Source organism: Vicia villosa, unplaced genomic scaffold (assembly GCF_029867415.1).
Source record: "Vicia villosa cultivar HV-30 ecotype Madison, WI unplaced genomic scaffold, Vvil1.0 ctg.000168F_1_1, whole genome shotgun sequence".
Taxonomy (NCBI): Eukaryota; Viridiplantae; Streptophyta; class Magnoliopsida; order Fabales; family Fabaceae; genus Vicia; species Vicia villosa.
Window position 1 is genome coordinate 419,983 of NW_026705049.1, and position 20,436 is coordinate 440,418.

Here is a 20,436-nt window from a genome sequence, read left to right on the forward strand (position 1 = left end):
CTCTAGAGAATCTCAGGATTTCTGAAGAGCCAACAGTCAGAAGATCACCTAGACTTGCTTCAGTTCATTCAGAAGATGTGATCCTTGGAAAGAAAGATGATCCCATCAGAACAAGGGCATTCCTTAAGAACAATGCAGAATGTCAATTAGGTCTTGTTTCTTTGATCGAGCCAACTTCTGTTGATCAAGCTCTAGAAGATCCAGACTGGATAATTGCCATGCAAGAAGAACTAAATCAGTTTACAAGGAATGATGTATGGGACTTGGTTCCTAGACCAAAAGGATTTAACATCATCCGTACTAAATGGGTTTTCAGAAACAAGCTAAGTGAGAAAGGTGAAGTGGTAAGAAACAAAGCCAGACTGGTTGCTCAGGGTTATAGTCAGCAAGAAGGGATTGACTACACATAAACCTTTACACCAGTGGCCAGGTTAGAATCTATTCGTCTATTAATTTCTTTTGCCACTCAACACAACATCACTCTTTATCAGATGGATGTTAAGAGTGCCTTCTTAAATGGTTACATAGATGAAGAAGTTTATGTCCATCAACCTCCTGGTTTTGAAGACTCCATGTCTCCAAATCATGTTTTCAAATTAAAGAAATCATTATACGGATTGAAACAAGCTCCCAGAGCTTGGTATGAACGTTTGAGTCCTTTCCTTCTGGAAAATGATTTCACTAGAGGAAAAGTGGACACTTCTCTCTTTTGTAAAACATTTAAAAAGGATATTTTAATTTGTCAAATATATGTTGATGATATTATCTTTGGAACATCTAATGCTACACTTGGAAAGGAGTTTGCTGAGTCTATGCAGGCTGAATTTGAAATGAGCATGATGGGAGAACTCAAGTATTTCCTTGGGATTCAAATCAACCAAACTTCCGATGGAACCTATGTTCATCAAACGAAGTATGTGAAAGAACTTCTGAAGAAGTTTAATCTTTCTGAAAGCAAAGAAGCCAAAACTCCTATGCATCCAACATGTGTACTGGGTAAGGATGAGGTAAGTAAGAAGGTAGATCAGAAGTTGTACAGAGGTATGATTGGATCTCTTCTATATCTAACTGCTTCTAGACCTGACATTCTCTTTAGTGTTTGTTTGTGTGCTCAATTCCAATCAGATCCAAGAGAATCTCATTTAACAGCGGTTAAGAGAATTCTAAGGTATCTGAAAGGTACTACTAATGTTGGTTTAGTTTACAGAAGATCTAAAGATTATAACTTAGTAGGATTCTGTGATGCTGACTATGCTGGAGATAGAATAGAAAGAAAGAGCACTTCTGGAAGTTGTCAATTTCTTGGAAGTCATCTGATCTCATGGTACAGCAAGAAGCAAGCTACTATTGCCCTCTCAACAACAGAAGCAGAATATGTTGTTGTTGCTGGTTGTAGCACACAAATGCTCTGGATGAGAAGTCAGCTGGAAGATTATCAGATATATGAGAGTAACATTCCTATTTTCTGTGATAATACTTTTGCTATATGTTTATCTAAGAATCCTATTTTACATTCAAAAGCTAAACATATTGAGATTAAACATCATTTCATAAGGGACTATGTTCAGAAGGGTATTATATCTTTAAATTTTGTGGATACAGACCATCAATGGGCTGATATCTTTACAAAACCCCTTGCTGAAGATAGGTTTAAGTTCATTCTGAAGAATATCAGTATGGATTTATGCCCAGAATGAGAAGATGAGAAGATCTTATGTATGAGTATCTTCTGAAATGAAAATTGGATTTTTTTAAAGAAGTTCTGATTGAAATCAATTAGAAATTGTGATTCAGTTATTACTAACGTTTCATTGTCTAAGTTGATTCAGAATCTCTTTAAAAGAAAAACAGCTGTAACTGGCTATCCAGATGGTAAACACGTGTTCACTATTTCTGGACAAGCGTGCGTGCAGTTGAGGGGACGTCTACTTAGGTAACTGTGCAAATCTCGTCTTTTGTCATTATTATCTCTCCTCACGTCATGTTACATTAAATGCCATTCATCATTTCTTTTATTGTCCTTCTTTTCTTGTTTATATTCCTCGAACGTTTCCCTCTTCTTTTTCCCTCTATTTATTCCTTCATTTCGTTGCTTTTTTTTTTCAATAAGTCTTGGCTCTCTTTCTCTTTCTTTTTCTCTCTTGTCCAACAAAGTTTTTCTTTGGCATAAACCCTAGTTCATTCATCTTCAACCTAGCGTTCATCATGAATCCTTTCAACTCAATGAGAACGGATGGAAGGGTTAATCAGTTACCGGATGTGAAGCATATCTTGGGATGGTTCTCCAAGTCTCTTTCAAGACAGATCTCTTCTTCAATGCTGTTATCAACATTTATCCAAAGGAAGAAGACCTTCTTGAGTCACTGGAGCCCGTTTGCAACATTAGCTCCCTGTCTATGAACTGTCCCTCACTTCCTCTTTGGTCTCTTGGATCTCTCCTACAGTGGAGGTTCTTGTCTGGACAGACATGAAGAGTTTTCAAGCTTTCATGGCTGAACAAACTGAAGACCAGAGGGTTCTTGAGTTGTTTGCGCAGTTTTTGCGTAGGATAGAGTCTTAGGCTTTAAGTCTTTGTAGTTTTCTTTCCTTGTTGCATCTGTTTTCCTGCATTCCTCTTTTGTAATCCTTCTTGTTGAAATCAATGAAAAGTCATTTATGTTTCTTTCCTTTTGTCTCTTGCTTTACATCTGAATCTTTTATGCTTTTTGATGTTATGACAAAAAGGGGGAGAAAATATATGATAAATGATCTGATTAATATTATCAGTTACCGAGTAAAAAGGCTCCACATTTACTAACAGAACTTGCAAAGTTCTATGTTTTTAAGTTGTGTTGTTGCAGGAATCGAAGAACAGAACTTGCAAAGTTCTATGTTTTTAAGTTGTGTTGTTGCAGGAATCAAAGATTCAAGATCAACATAAGAAGCAACAAAATGAATCAAGCTCTTGGATTCTTGAAGCAAGCTGAGTGCTAGGAAGCTTCAGAATCAGAAGCAAGAAGGAAGAATGATCAGAAATAGCTCTTGGATTCTTGAAGCAAGCTGAGTGCTAGGAAGCTTCAGAATCAGAAGCAAGAAGGAAGAATGATCAGAAATTCTGATAATAGAATATGATCCAAATCATTGTCTATTTGCTCTGATACATTGTCTATTGGATCTGATATATTCTATATGGCTTATATGGCTCTGATACATATTTTGTGTTCTGATACACATTTTATGTTCTAACTCATTCATGCTGACTTTTGTCGTTTAGTTTTGTTCTGTAACATTTCAGGATGTAGAGATGCTCTGATGATGCTCTGGTACATTCAACAATGTTCTGATACAATCTAGCATGAAGTGATGTAAGAAGAAATTCAAAGCTCTGAAGCTATCCGAGGGAAGCAGAAATCAGAAGCTGTGAATGTTCTAAAGATCCAGAAAACTCAAGTTCTGAAGCTGTCCTAAATGGAAGCATGAATCAGAAGCTGTGAATGTTCTGAAGATCAAAGAAATTCAAGTTCTGAAGCTGTCCTAAATGGAAGCAGGAATCAGAAGCTGTGAGTGTTCTAGGGATCTAAAGAAATTCAAGTTCTGAAGCTGTCCAATGGAAGCAGAAGTCAGAAGCTATGAATTATCAGAAGACAGAAGCTTATGTGATCGTCTCTACCGAAATAATCAGGGAAGTCTTTTATTATTAAAGTTCTTCGAGTATTTATTTCAGGGGGAGATTATTCATCTCAGGGGGAGATTGTTAATCTCAGGGGGAGACATATTCACATGCTTATGCTATAGCTGTGTAATTTGTCTTTAGCCGTCTGCTCTTTCTGATAGCAAATTCATATCATTTATATATGTTTTTGTCATCATCAAAAAGGGGGAGATTGTTAGAACAAGATTTGTTCTGATCAATATTCTTAGTTTTGATGATAACAAGGATATGAATTTTGTGTGAGATAATGTGGTACTCTAATACATTGCAATTTCCCTTTCAGGAAATATATAAAGAGTATGCACAAATCAGCGCTCAGAAGCTTTGTCTCAGAAGGTTCAGCATGCAACATCAAAACATGGTCTGGCAAGACATCAGAAGATGGTCAAGGCAGAATCAGAACATGGGTCTATGGAAGCATCAGAAGAACTTGAGATCAGAAGCAGAAGCACTGAAGTTCTCATGGTATCACGCTCAGAAGCACTTCAAGGTCAGAAGACAAGAAGATGCTATGCACCAAGCTGTTTGACTCTGATGATATTCAAATATTATATTCACAAACATCAGATCAGAAGAAAGTACAAGTGGCAGGCTACGCTGACTGACAAAAGGAACGTTGGAAGCTATTAAAGGCAACGTCAGTAGACACAGCGTGAACAAGGCTCGAGGTAGTTGACAAAAGCGTGAAACATTAAATGCAATGCTGTACGGAATACGCAAAGCATTAAATGCGCCCAACGGTCATCTTCTCAAATGCCTATAAATATGAAGTTCTGATGAGAAGCAAGGTTAACAACTCTGAACCAAATTCTGTGAATATTAACTTGCTGAAACGCTGTTCAATTCAAAGCTCAGAAACTTCATCTTCATCAAAGCTCACTACATTGCTGCTGTAATATATTAGTGAGATTAAGCTTAAACGTTAAGAGAAATATCACTGTTATGATTATAGCTTTTCAGAAGCATTTGTAATACTCTTAGAATTGATTACATTAATTTGTAAGTAACTAGAGTGATCAAGTGTTGATCAGGATACTCCAGGCCGTCACCAATTGCCAATTCAGGGTATAAGGCATAAGCCTTCGTCACCAATTTGCCAATCCAGGCCGTCACTAATTTTCCAATCCAGGCCGTCACAGAGTATGCATATGAAACGTGACTCGACAAACAAGGCATACACAACATACTCATCACAATCACACATCATCACTAGGCATACGCCCACGTCACTTATAATTACCAATTATTAGAGGTAATTTAACGTCACAATTAATCATTCATCTTCACATAGAAATAAACTCATCACGACATCATCATCATGTTTCGGCATATCACGGCAAACATATAACTTCACATATTAACTAAATCATCACAACAATCATCATTTATTATTTACTTCACAAAATATTCGTCACAAGGCACACGCCCATATCACAATCATCAATTCATAAAAGATATTAACACTTCACACATAATACAACAACTTCATATGACAACGGAACAATTCCGACAATTCACCAAACCAACGGTCGATATCATTAGCAAAATAATCACCAAGATATCCATAACAATTCTTAAGGTATGATCACAATTCGATACCGGTTAATCGGACACAATTCAATTACTTCACCGATTATTCAATTCATTCGGTTAAATTCACTACTTACTATTATACCATAGTTCCTAAGTTATTTACTAAATCCCAAATTAAGATTACGGTCAAATTCTCAAGATACCGTTATTTACCGACCAACCGAACATTTAATCTAAATTCAAGTTTATTCCAATTAGATAGACTTATTGGACATTAATTCAATCATTAATTTAATGGACCGATTAATATCACAATTTCGACAAAATAACACCATCACGTTAACGTACTAATTAAACTTAGCTACCACGTCAATTTCCATCAAATTCCGGACAACTAAATATACCGCTTAATTCAGCTATTTTGATCAAACAGGATTATTTTGCATTATATAAATACTACTGGTATAAGGAGACTAAAGCTAATGTAAACCACCCAGTATTTACTTTCCATTCTTATAATCAATCATATTGCCTAGTTAGGTTCTAATTCTTATTTCCTACTAGTTCACTTATGTTGTATCATATTATATATATATATATATATATATATATATATATATATATATATATATATATATATATATATATATATATATATATATATATATATATATATATATCTCTTAAGTAAACAGTGGCAAACAACATGGGAAACAGAATATGGATTAGTAAGGAACAATATATAGCACACATTGAAAATGCATCAAAACGAAAAGAATGGTATAGTGCCCTCCTGCCGCCCGTCATGGGCATTGACGTGACGACCGTCGAGGTCGTGTGCCGCCCGTCATCGGCTTTTCCGTCGGCCGTCGCGGTCCACCTCCCCCTCTCCCATCCAAGGGCGTGCGTCTTCAAATCTCTCACTCCCTCGTCTCATTTCCATTTCACAGATTCCACATTCCATTAACACCCGTTGCAATTATTATTATTACAGTTCTATAATGTTTCCAGTTCCTTTTAATGTTCTTCAATCAAACAACAACGACAACAATTTAACAGAAAGCAACACTACAAATTCCTATTATTCATGGCAAATCCATAATTTCCAGCAACAATACAACACATCAAATGCAATAAATATACACACCCAATTCCCCACATACAATTGTTCATAAGCCCCATTATAGGAAGAGAACTCCACCCTTACCTTATCAATGGAAGCATCTCAATGGGTCTCCAATTGCATCTTCAATTTGACACCATGGATGAAATCTCTAAGCTTGTTCTTATCCTCCAAAACTTGTCTCTTTCTCTTCTATTCTTCTTTCCTCATTATGACAACACTACTTTTAAATCTCTAAAACCCTAATATAATATTCCAATTGGGCTTAGCATTCAATAACTCTTCTTTATTAATCTTTACAACTCAATTTAGGCCTAATAAGACAAATAACTCCAAATAACCAATCATATCACTTTTATTAATATTCCATCAATATAATATTTCTGACTTATAAATAATAGGGTTAATACCTATTTTTACCCTTGCCATATGGGGTTGGTTTGAAAAATCCCCCTGTCAAAAAAAATTTGCAAGAATTTCACTAACATTTGAAGATTCTCTCGTTTTAAACCTTGTAAAAAATTTGTTTTTAAAACCAACCTTTCCATTTGAAGATTCAGTCATCTTAAACCCTATAATCTTGTAGATTAAGTCATTTTAAACCCTCTGGAATATGACAGGTAAGGTTGGTTTTACTAAAAAAATAATTTACAGGGTTCAAAATGATAGAGCCCTTCAAGTGGCAAGGTTGGTTTTAAAAATAAAATTTTTACAAGGTTTAAAACGAGAGAATCTTCAATTTTTAGGGGAATTCTCGCAACTTTATTTTTGGCAGGGGTTTTTCAAACCAACCTCATATGGCAGGGGTGAAAATAGGTATTAACCCTAAATAATATTATTCTTAATATTATTTTCCGACTTTAACTTAATAAATCCAAATACGTTCCTTAAAATAATATCGACAAATCCAATTACGACATAATCCAATATTTAAATCCTTCCATAATTTAATTAACCAATTTAATTAAATTTGGGGCGTTACAACCTGCACACACAAAGAGAAACAATTCAATACATTGGAGTAAACTCCAAGGACTTCCAGAATACTAACAAAGTACAATCACAGTCAAAGTCTTTGTCCAATAGTCCATCCTCCAAGCTTAGGGTAAGGTAACTAAAGTCCAAGTCCACATTAAGTTTTTTAGAGTTTAAGTTTGTTTATTAATGTTTTAAGAAAAAAATAAAAGTCCAAATAGACAAAGCAAAAGATACATAAACATAAATATGATATATGGATGATGAATGGTAATATAAACCATAAAGAAAAATAAGATAAAGAAAGCAAAATAATAAAACAAGCATAAAATATAGTTAGATGTTAATGGTTAGAAGTTAGTAGCCAACATGAATGATCAATAATGGTTAATCAATGAACTTAGGTCAAAGTTGATGAAAACTCGTTAGAGGATTGATAGAATCAAAGCCTCTACACAACAAGTTTTCAAGGGTCTTGATTCAATTTTCAAATAATCAATCATCCTTGGGCTTGTAAACATAAGTTTAGGCCACGGATGATCATTCTCTGATATGGGACATTTTTCGATACGGGACAAATTTAGCGCTATGTTAAGCAATCGCCAAGTAACTTATATATAAGTCACCCTACAACGGTGTTGGTCAATAACAATTTATATGTTAAAAAACAAATTGGATAAATGATATGTAAATCATTTTCTGTTATTTGTAACACTTGTAAAATATCAAACAAAAACCAAGAATGGGATTAAGATGAAGAGGGAGGGAAAAGATTGAACAACTCTCACCAAATGGATCACCAAGTCAAAAAGAATATAAAAGGAAATAGTGGAGGAAAAATAAATATAAAACAATTTTTTAAAGAAATTAAAAAAAAGGCAAATAAGATGCAAAAAAACAAATCTTGTATCTTAACGTTAAATTAATCCAAACCAAAGATCACCATAGGTCAAGGACCATCATAGGATCGTCTCCAAATTTTTCCAGAATTTTATAACACTCAAAAACATTTTTAAACCAATTAAAACTCAAAGAAAAATGAGAGAAAATATTAAAAATATCAAATGATAAAATAAAAATATGGAAAAAATAGTCATAAAATCAAAAATAATTTAAAGTGTTTTTGGTAATTTCTTCATAATTTTTGAAATTAAAATGAAGGAGATATGATTTTTTGAAGTTAAATCAAAATAAGAAAAAGAAATAAAATCAGAAAAATCCAGAAGCGTAGGATCTTGGTTCATTAAATGATGTGGCAGATCCAAAGAATCTAAACACGCTGAACACCATGAACCATCATTGAAATAACGCATGGGATCTGGAAATAGGCAACCAACAAAATTAAAACAATTGTGATGTTCTCATTGGCCAGATGATGACAACTCATCATCTTCAACCTCGAGCCACAAAGATTCAAAGGAATCTGCAGAAAAACTTGGATCATTCAAACTGTAAAATTAGACGATCATAGTGGTATCATTGTGTTCGTCTCTCCTGGACGATCTCAACCATATCCTCGCGAAACATTTATTTAAAACACAACCGCTTCGATTTGGAAAACACCCGAAGAGTTTAAAACTGAAAATCTCAAGAATAAATGCATCAAACTAAACCATACCTTAAATTTAATTACTTTGTGAGTTTCAATGAATCAAGAGCTTCATGTTACCCACAATTTTGAGTTGATTTGATGAAGATTTTTACTTGTACGAAGTTCAACAAAAAGCTTCTGAAAACAGAAATGAGGAGCTTCAATGGAGGCCTTGCAAATGATCTGGTAAGCTTCAATGAAGGTCACGGAAGATAACTGAATAAAGAATTTAGTGAATTAAGGTGAGGAAAATTCAAGTTCAGAGTTTGTGTGGGATCTGAACAAGGGTCAATTGGCTCTCTAAATTTTGGGAAATGAATGGAATATGATCCTATATTTATAGTCGAGTTCATGGGATCAAGAAGCGTGTGAAATGATCAGAATTTGAGTGAATTCGTGTGAAATTTCAAGCATGAGAAATGTGACTTGTAATTCACTCAAACACAACCAAAACTTTAGTTTCAAAGCACTAAACATCTGCTGGAAGGTTGCTAAACATGTTTAAGAGCAAAAACATATGCCACGTTGGATTAATTTTGAGCAATTTGAAGAATGACCAAACTGATCATGAGTTTACTTCAGCTTTAAGGTACCAACTTTGAATTCATGGAGAAAGCAATGTAGGGACCTTTATGATGCAATCTTGGGCTCTTTGGAAAGCTGAAGGATCAAGCTTTGTAATTTGCCTTGAAAGTTTCCATTTGAATTATTGAATAAAAAGTTATAGCTCTTCAAAGTGGAGAAAAAAGATGCACAAAACACTTAGCCAATTTTAGCAATTTTGACAATCTTGGTCAACTCACTTCAACCTTAGGCCTCAAGAGATTGGCTCGTGCGTTTCATGAATTTTCTTGAGAAAAATACTCTTATCATTGAGATGAACATACTGCAAAAATAATCATCTTCATAGGTGCCATGGATTAGAAGATATGATCTTGACAACTTGGGCAAAAACAAGGCTCTCCCTCGAAGTCATTTCATCAAACACCTTGATGTATGTGACAAAAGTGTGTCTTAGAGCTTGAATTGGCCAAAAGTCTCAACATGAAAGATGCAGAAAATGAAAAAATAGGCTAAGGGATAAAAGTTATGCGAGAGAAAGTTAAAATTGCACCATCCGTACTTGAGGTCAGTTTTGCAAACAAGATGTGCCTTAAACCATAGGCATCCAACCATGAACTATAATGTTTTTCATTCTTTCATGACCTTCCACCCATATTTTTATCTTGAACTTCAAATATGGATTAAAGTAGACTCACTCAAGATTAATATGCAAAAAGAATGGGCTCAAGATGATAAAAATTGAGCAAGTTATGATCTTTTGAAGTGGACACACAATTCCTTGAACTTTCAAAGGAGGACCTACAATGTCTTCTCACTTTTGATGACTTTCTTCATAAAATTTCCTCTTGACTTGTGAAGAGAAGTTGTTAATGATGTCAAGGAGAGTAATTTTCATAAAGAATCACTCAAAACTGTTGAAAATTGAGGGAGTTATGCGCTTTTGATCATAGAACCAAGAACTTGTCTAATTAGGTCAAACTTCTTGAACCAACTTTGAATATTTGAATTTTTCTTGTATGATAAAGCATGAGTAGGTACACAAGACCTTAAAATGATGTTCTCACACTTGATTGTGGGGCTCACAGCTTGATGAAACTTGTTGAAGAAGGCATGGAAATAAACACATGAACCTATGAAGTTTCTTCATGAATCAAGCCACATGATCTTGAGATGAACTTGACCAAATGAAGTGGAAATATGCTTAGAACATGACACTTGATGATAAGGATATCTCTCTTGAATTTTATGCCATTTAACTTCCATGAACGCCCAGTTAATTGAAGGTCGATCCTCTAAACCCTAACTTTAGGAGAGGTGGGATACACTTGGTTCAATCACCTACAGTACACAAAGTTTTTGAAAAATAAAGATATGATTTTTTTTATATTTTATTTTGGTTGGTATAACAAAGAAATATTCACAAGTTCAACAAACATGGGTGCTTGGTGATCCCTCCAAGGATGAGGTGGGAACAAAGCTAAAGATGAACCTCAAGATTGTGATCTTGATATGATTGTAATGGAATTATTAGGAGGATCTTAGGGTCGAAAATTGGGGTATGAAAGATTCAAGGTAGTGCAAAAAGAAAGTAGGTTCACTTTGGTCTCAACAGGAGAGTATGAGATGGAAATTAAAGACGAAAGTGTTGCTCGATGGATCCGTGCAAATGGTCTTTTAAGTTTGTCTTCTCGGAAATACTTGTACATCTACAATTAGTAAGTGTAACTAAAAATCTCTTTTTTTGGAGGTAGATGTAGTCATTATATACTCATGTTTACTATTGGTCATGGTGTTTTATCTAATTCTACTTAATCTTTAATATTGATGGTTCTTTGTTTTTAATGTTTATTTTGGATTAGCTACCTAAAAACTCTCACTTCATTTCCAACCTAATATGAACATGTAATGGCAGTAAAAACTAACTCAACTTTCAGACCCCTAATAAATTCTAAAAGGTGAAGACCATGTTGCATTTATCATGTAAGCTTAGAAACGCATTTGATGAATCTTTTGACAAGACACCGGCCTGAATTGGTGACCTAAATCTCACTTCATCTCCAACCTAATATGAAAATCATTAATGTTTACAACTCAACTCATACGGAGGGCAACCTTGCCCATATTTGTTGATTGACACAATGTTGCTATGAGGCCAAAGACAAGCCATACTTGGCTCAATCAGCTAAGATTTTGTGGAAATTATTCTGAAATGGGCCAATAATCCAATCCACATGAGACAATGTCACCCAAGTCTCATCAAGCAAAACAGACCAGAAAATCGGTATGCCCTAGAGATGCACTAGGTTATGAGTGAGTGGACCTTAAAGAGCGTCAAATGGTAAGGCTTGCAAAATTCTTTGACACTTGTCCTTTAAGATAGTTGTCCTCAAAGAAGTTTTTAGAGCCTCTCAACTCAACAACTCTAGAACCCTATTATAAAGTCTAATGAATAGTTAAAATTTATGTACACGTTATTCTAAACTTTAAATCTCACGCCCACAATTTCTATTTCTATTAATTTAATCATCAGAATATTTACAACTATGGCGATCACCGTTGAAAACAAAAAACAACAATTATTGTCAAATGTTCATAATCATAGTCATCAACATCATCATTAATGTTAAGGTTTGAAATTCTAGATCCTATGTGTTAATATTAAGTGGAATTGTTTAGCTTTCATATTGAATCAATTGGTCATTCTCTTTTTTGTTAGTGTTTCCAGCCAACAGTTTTGAAATTTGAGTTATTGATTGCATGGTTTGAGAGTGAATTTCAACCAAAAGATATTCTAATCTCCACTAGTTTTAAGGCAGTTTTATTCCGATTTAAAGCCAGTTCATTATGGTTATATTTTAATATCCGATCTATATAAATGGTTTTCTTTTACCATAAATCAGGTTTGATTATTTTGAAAAACCAATCACTGAACATCCTAAATATATCTGCCTAATTCAATTTTTACTTACAAAAAAGCCAACAATTTCTATCATTGAAGAAACAAGGAAATTAGGAGCTAAAAACAAGACTTAACAAATCAATAGAAATAAAATCGGACAGCTCCGTCAGAGTTGAAAATTTTCAGCAACACGCTGAAGTTTTCACCTATCACCATAAACTACGCTGGGAATTATCTATCTACATATTGAGGTAAGGCAAGGAAATGAAAATATACATTGTTCCTTCTACCAGCCCTTCATCTAGAAGAGTTTTAAGATATGAAATTTAAAATATCAAAGTACAATATGCGGCCAACAAATTCATATATGCAAAACCTTAGAACAGTTTTTCTGTGCTCCCTGTAAACAATAACTAAAAGGTGAAAAAATTTGAAAAAGAGCAAAGAGACCAAAGCCAGAATCAAATCAGAATGCTTAACTGACAGCATAGGTAAGCCTCCTTTGAGCCTACAATCTGAAACAAAATACAAGAGTAAGAAGTGTTTAGTATATGAATTTACCAGACTCGAGTTTTCTGACTCACGTGAATAGATTGCTGCGTTTACGTGAGAGCTGAGGCCTCTTAATTGGAGAAAGTATTAGGTTTCTCAAATTCATTGATGGGTTGCTAGTAGCTCCAGGTCCAAAAACAGGGTGAGCCCTTCTGATCCCAATCCCAGCATCCCCAGAGTTATTGCTATTCTGCCGGGCTGGCCATAGATCCTCTCTTGGTCCTGGAGTGGGGGGAGGGAATACCGGCAGACCTGCAACAAATAAGTTATCTAATTTTGGAAACATTTTAAAAGTAAAACTGAGGTTATCAGCATAAGTTCATGTTCTCATAATTTTGTTTAAATTATAGATACTTCATTTGGTTTTAAAGCTAACTGAAACTTTAATGTATCATTAAACATTTTCGATTAAAGCTAAAATATAGTCTGAGTGTTTAAAGTAAAAGATTACCTTTTCGACCAGTTTCTCTTTCATCCAATATGTTTGGCGGGTTCGAGAACAAATCATGCTCATTTCTGGAATAAAAGTTGCCTGCAGGCTGTATGGCAGACCGCTTCGCTGAGTCAAACTCATTTCTCAGCTGATCATACATTTCATCTAGTTTTCTCTTCTGCCTGAAACAGAAATAACTTAGTCAGCAGATGAAGAGTTTGGACTTTTAAAAGATGGAGAAGTGATTGACACTGACCTGGATTTTTCAGCAAATTTTTCCTGAAGTTCTTGATTGTCCTTGGTTAAGCTCTCAATTTCCTGTTGCATCATCTGGCACCTCTTGGCCATCTTTTGGTAAGCAGTATGCAACTGCTCTACTCTTTCTGTAGCCTTTTCTTGTATCATCTCACATCTCTGCTGGCATTGACTAACAATCTTGTTCATCTTACACTGCATCTCAAGTTCTTTTTGCCCGATGTAGAACATCACACTTCTATGCGCACTCTTCATTACTAAGTTTTCTTTAAGGTAAAACAATTGGTCAGATGTAAACTTAAATTCTTTAATTTCAGAATATGCACTTCATTCACGTTAGTCAAATCCTCAGGTACTACAGAGTACTATAACATGCAACATTAATTTCAAATTTTCAACGCAGTGCCTTCTAAACAATGGGCATAAAGGATACACATCTGTGGAGACACTCCCGCCATGGCCATCTGCAAAGGAAAACATCACATTAACAGGGAATGATATCCTTCAAATTATTACAGAAAATATCTAAAGTGTATGTAGTATGTAGTTAGCTATATACGTAGAATGCTTACTCACATTGACCCATTCATCATTGGGATTTATATCCACAGATTTCATGAGACTGATAAGAGAAACACATAAATTAGAGAAAAACAAGTAATCCATAAAGTTTATAATTGACAACTCAAATTTATACAATAACAAAAACATCACATTACAGGCAAGTATTGGTAATTAACATTGAGGGAATAATAGTACCACTAAATAATCATATCTACGGCGATCTAAATTGAAAGCATATACTTTAAATAAAGGACAGAATACCCAAACGAAATTTATGTAAAAATCGCTAGGGATGATTAATGCCATCAATTGGACGGCTTTTTATGTATTTAATCATGTGAACTTGTGAACATCAAAATCCCGATTTTTTGTGTCAGGATATAAGCAACAGATCCCAATATAATCCTCACCTCTTTGAAAGAACTTGATCACAAACAGGGCATGCTCCATCATTGCTTAATATCTTATTGGCATCTTCTGTGCCTGTTAACTTCGTTAAGGAAACCAGACATATGTGAATTAACCATTTGAATAACAAAACAAAAGGGAATATCTACCTAATTTGATATGAACCATTTGATTTTATTTATTTATAAATTGGAATGCAAGGACAAAATTGCTCTCAAATGGATACACAGTAGGTGACCACATGTTGTGGCAATGGCCCGCCCTTCTACTTCTCGCCAACATGCATTGCATCTCATTTCAGCAGTCAGATACTACACTTATACATGTCCAAGGGTTGACAATACCTGCAAGACAAAACCATGCATCAGGATACTACATAGATCAATGCAACTACTAGAATTTCTCAAAGGGAGAAAAGAACTAGCATACTCAAGCAGCATGCCTAATCTATGAAACAAGCCAATCAACTATAATAATAGCAATAATAATCAGTACAATAGTTCTTCAGCGAAAGCAGCCAACTGCTTCCAATTAAAAAATAAGTACCTAAATCAAAAATATATGGACTGTAAGCTAAAAATCAGTTAAGCAACAGGACAACTTAGAGTAAGAATTTTCCATATAAACATTGTTACATCATCTTATAATCATAAAATAATACACTTTTTAATGAATAAAGATTAAATACTTTAAATCTTAAAAGGAAGAAAATTTTGAACACTAATTTTAGATCCTTAACTGATGCTTGTCTAAACAAATATGTGAAACACGGATTGTCATAGTCTACTAACAATAATAGAATTAAAAAGCAGAAACAAATTTGAACACCAAACACAACATATAAGATTGCAAAACAAATTAATCCACTGTTTAAAGTTCAGACTCCTAATTTATTGAGTTGTAACTGCGGCACTCTACACACAGACTCTGACTAACAACACTAGCTCTCACTTTTTCAGTGAACTAGTTTGTATGTATTTATCAATACACAACAAAGTAACAAACTGTTATCTTCTGAACAGCACTTCTTTTTCCAACAAAACTTTACCATTCAAAAAAAAATTCCAACAAAATTTTAAGTAACTGATGCAAAAAACATGACAAACTTATATCCCTACACCTTTGTATCAACAAATCTCTCACTCATTACAATAAATATCACAAAATGGAAAATATTTGATGTTACACAAAGCTTTTTCAAACCTTTCATGAAAGAAACTTTTCTCTCTTCCACTCCTGCACGATTTCTGTCTCTATCTTTCTTGTCAAACAAGTATATCCTCTCTCTTTTCATCCATTAGTACTATTTGCGTGGTACCAAAAATAAATAACAATGATTCACAAGTAATCATAATCTAAATGACCTAGAACTAGAGGGAGCATTCCAAAAACAATCATGTCAACAACTCGATAACATATTTTCGTTCATGGTGATTGCAAGCAACAAAATTACAGAACTTCAAATGCATTGAACTTTAACCTAAATAGCCAGAAGAACAAATCTAACAAAAACGCCATAAATACTGCAAATAAACATGTAAAATCAAAAGAAGCAGTATCAGGATCGTCACTGACAATTTACCAAAACGCCAATTGCTAGTTCAATTCCTCTTTTCCGCAACACTTCAATTCAATCACCGTGTCCGAATCCGAACATGAAATCTGCACTAGTGAAAAGGAAAAAGTATAGGAGAAATCAAAATCACACGACTAGCTCTGAAATTTTGAAAGAATTTTGAAAAAAAAAAATTGAAATCTGAGATTGTTCTTTCGCGTAATGTTATAGAAATCAGAGAGAAGATAAAGAGATTGAAGAATTAAGCACTTACAGAGAGTAGAATAGAGATCGAAGGAACAAGAGAGGGTTGAAATCAGAGAGAAATCGATTGAATTTTGGCGCCAAAAGTTTTTCCGTTGGAACCTATCAGAGAAATGGTGAATGGAAATTGAAATTGAAATCTTGAAAATGAACAAACTCTGGTCTATGGGCTTATAAAGCCTGTGAAATTAGAAAGGCCCGTATAAGGTTGTTAATATTGGCAATTTCTTTTTGGGGTTTAGCATTTCCCTTTCTTTTTACACCTTTATTAGTGTATCCTACATATCTGAAAACTCGAAATTATTTTTGTAGATGCATCTTTGGAAACACCTTATCCTGTTTTTTTATAAAATTGATTCGAAGGCGCTTTTCCAAAAATACCCAAGATAAATTCGGAGATGCATATCTGAAAACATACCTTACCTTATTTACTAAACATTTTTTCATTAAAATTGGCGTTGTTTTCGAAGACTATCAATTTTAACTAATATTAAAGTCATAAGAATTGTATTCTCACATTCTAGCCCTTGCGTTCTTAGGCTTCTGCCCTTTACGCGAACTAGCATAAAAAACTCGACTTTCTAGAAAATCAACTTTGAATTGAAATTTTACTGCGTCATTTCATGAGGAAAAAAACCATGATCAAAATTCCTTGTTTTTCCATTTTATTTGATTTATTTTCTGTTTTTATATTTTCGAAAAAATTTGTACACATTTTATTTTATTTTATTTTTAGTTGTATTTTCATATTTTTATAATTTTATTTTAATTATTTTTCTATTTTTCAATTATTTTTCTCAATAGAGAAATTGTTAGTATTTACATATTTGTTGTATTGCTAATGCATGATTATTAGGTTTGTCTATCTAGATACACCTAATACTAAATTTAAAAAAATACAATAGAAAACTTTTGAATATGTATATCAGAAAACAACATTTTTTGTAAAAAAAAAAAATGTTTTTAGATATGCATCTCTAAAATTAATTATAATAGAGTGAGTCATTCGTTTTCGTTCAATTTTATAGAAAGTTAGTGTTTTCGAAGATGCATCTTCAAATTTTAAAAGTATAAGGGTGGAAAAAAAAAAACTTGCCCTAATATTTTGCGTGACTATATTTTTTTGAAGTTCATAAATTTTATAAAATATATATATTATAATTAGTAAATATATGTAAATGAAAATGTTTTTAAAAGGTATCAACTTAAAATATTTTATATGAAAAAATTATCTTATTTTAAGCTATTGTGAAAATAATACAAGATGTGAACAAAATTTATAAAAACTTTGATATGATGTTGATGTAAATGCTATATTTTAGCACTTAAAATTATATTTTAGGTCATGCAAATTGACCTACGACCTAACCTATATAAGCCATACAAAAATCTTTAAGATTATTACAAATATTTTATTGAGACATACACATACACATATAGATGATAACATAATTTTATATTTAGACATTCATACACTATCAAATAACAACAAAACTCGTCATATTTTGACAGTAATTTTCCATTTAATATGTAAAAATTAAATTAGACAAAAGTGGAATATTAAACATAAAATAATAGCATAAAATAGTATAAAAATTATTATAATGAAACAAAAAATAGAAGAGATGAGAGATTAGTGAAGGTGAAAAAGAAAAAGAAAAGAGTTGAGAGATTAGAAAAGAAGATGTGCGATAAAAACGAAACTGAAATACGAAACATTTACATAAAAATGAAAAAGTGAAAAAGAAAGAATATAAGAGAGTAGAGATTATAGAAGAAGAGGTAAGATGTATGTGGCAAAGAATGTGCGATAATGTTATTAGAGATTTGAGAAGATCGGGACTTAAATTATATATGTAAGGATGAGAAAATTGTTCGTAATCATAAGATTAAGGTATAATAGGTTTAAGTTTGGGTTGGATGTGAGTTAAGTAAAAATTAGGTTGTAACATAATGTGGTTTTATTCGGTTTGGTTCGGTTTACAAAATACAAACCGCAAACCGAACCGAACCGTGCGGTTTTGTTAAAAGATGACTCAAACTAGTCCGAACCAAATGCGGTTTTTTGCGGTTTCGATTTGGTTTAATTTGGTTTGCGATTTTCTATTGGGTTGGTTTGGTTTTGAACACCCATATTACTACATATCAATATGAACACTAATATTCAGATTTCACATACAATTTTCATACAAAATTCACCAAAAAAATCAGAGCAAGAAATTATGTTTATCACAACAATTGAGATAAGTTTTAATATTCTCCAAAAACACACAAACTCAACAATGTAAGAAAACATGAGAAAAATAAGAAACAGGATAAAAATTCCTCTCTACCCTTCATGCATATTACACCCATAGATGAGTAATTCCCTCTACCTCAATTTCCCAACATCAATCCAAGCTTTTTGACTTTGGTGTTCTTCCCTTCGAAAAGCTCTCCTAAATTTTCTTGCCCACTTCTAACTACTTTAGCTCTCCTCACCTTTTCTACTTATTTAACCTAATATTAATTAAAATAAGTTTTGCATTTTACCTTTCACTTTTCCTTATTCTACCTTCTCACTCTAATTTTCTCATTAATTTAATTTTCACACCAAATCTCCTAATTTCCTATTATTTTAATTAACTAAAAATCTAATAAATTTAAATAAACCCCACAATTAATAAATAATTTACATAAAAATTTTATCACCAAAATAAATAAATAAAAAGTATTTAAAATTCAATTAAAATAATTAATTCAAAATTCGGGGTGTTGCACTTTACATGACTTTTTTTTAGTATTTTTACATTAATCTAATTAGGGATTCCTATTTTTAAGATAAATCTTAAAGTCACGCATCAACAATCCATTGCTGATAAGATCAAAGCATAACTTTCATATTAGATAACCTCATATTTTCAATTGTTTGAAGGATGAAATTGCTTAAAAGTGTAATCCAAAATATGTTTATCTACAACTTTACCATTTATACTTGGACAATTTCTCTTCTTAAACAAGATGAACAATGGATTAGAAACTTTATTTGGGATGAGAACATAAAAAAGAAGAAGATCATTACTTTAGCTTGGAAAAAAGCATGCCCTCCTTTAAAAGAATGTGGCATTGGTCTTAGATCATTGGGAAAATTAATGAAGTTTCCTCTCTTAAGTTTACTTGAAATTTGATAACTTTTGATGATCAATAGGTCACCTTGCTTAAAGTTAGGGTTCACATAACTCATGGGACTAATTCTTATCATACTGATCCCCCTATTTAGTATGCTCTTAAGATGACAACGACTCAAGCTAAGGACAATACTCATTGGCAGATTGGCAAAGTCGACAAGGTAAATTTACGGTGTGACAATTGAAACGAGGATTCCTTGGTTGCCAAGCAACATATCCCTTTAACTCAACATCATCATTTAACGGCCAAAGGTTAGGGATTTTATTCAATTGAGATATGAATTGCTCCTAACACTATCAAGTAAGCTTACCTTACTATCATCTAGATTTTGCACGATGTCATCATTCCTCGATTTAAGTTTCATGATCGTCTAATGGAAATCTTACTTTCAAGGATGGATTTTGATGTTATTCCTCTGGACCCAAAGTCTTCCATGAGTCTGGGATCATTCACCCTATGATGAAAGTCTCTCAACGGTACTAGATAATTGCCATACTTCACACTCAGTCCTATAAGATTAAATTTTCTTTCTACAAATTGATGCATGTTGTGATAGTTGACCATGCATGTATCTTGGTTGTTCACCAATCATTTTTATATACTCACATAATACACGAGACAAAATCAATAAACATATCAAAATTATTATCCATATTTTTGTATTGTTAGTGGTCATACACATACATACACACGACAAGCCTAAGACAAAGACATTGTTTAATCTCAACATATAAGATATAATGGATATATCTCATTTTTGGAGATTAATATTCAGATGGAGTCTTTAGATAGTTGTGAACCATAGTTTGTAGTCACACAAATAATAACCAAGCGACTTTAAACTCAAGAGAAAAAGGGTGA

The 20,436-nt window shown here is 33.2% G+C and overlaps 1 protein-coding gene across 5 annotated transcripts; it reads right to left on the reverse strand.

Annotated features, from left to right (window-relative positions):
• Positions 1–12,467: 12,467 nt before the first annotated feature.
• Positions 12,468–16,540, reverse strand: LOC131624897 (E3 ubiquitin-protein ligase CCNB1IP1 homolog). Of its 5 annotated transcripts, none has more exons than XM_058895818.1 (10): positions 16,418–16,540; positions 16,164–16,255; positions 14,815–14,932; positions 14,591–14,663; positions 14,193–14,238; positions 14,050–14,080; positions 13,618–13,873; positions 13,380–13,543; positions 12,961–13,150; positions 12,468–12,891 (listed from the first exon to the last, which is right to left on the reverse strand). In XM_058895818.1, the coding sequence occupies exons 3-10, from the start codon at positions 14,882–14,884 to the stop codon at positions 12,885–12,887; spliced, it is 837 nt and encodes a 278-aa protein (XP_058751801.1). In that variant the 5' UTR covers positions 14,885–14,932; positions 16,164–16,255; positions 16,418–16,540; the 3' UTR covers positions 12,468–12,884. The 5 variants fall into 5 exon arrangements, with proteins under 5 accessions (XP_058751801.1, XP_058751798.1, XP_058751799.1 ...); XM_058895815.1 differs by having other exon boundaries at positions 12,961–13,180; XM_058895816.1 differs by having other exon boundaries at positions 12,961–13,180; positions 16,164–16,250; positions 16,418–16,533.
• Between the last annotated feature and the right edge of the window lie 3,896 nt (positions 16,541–20,436).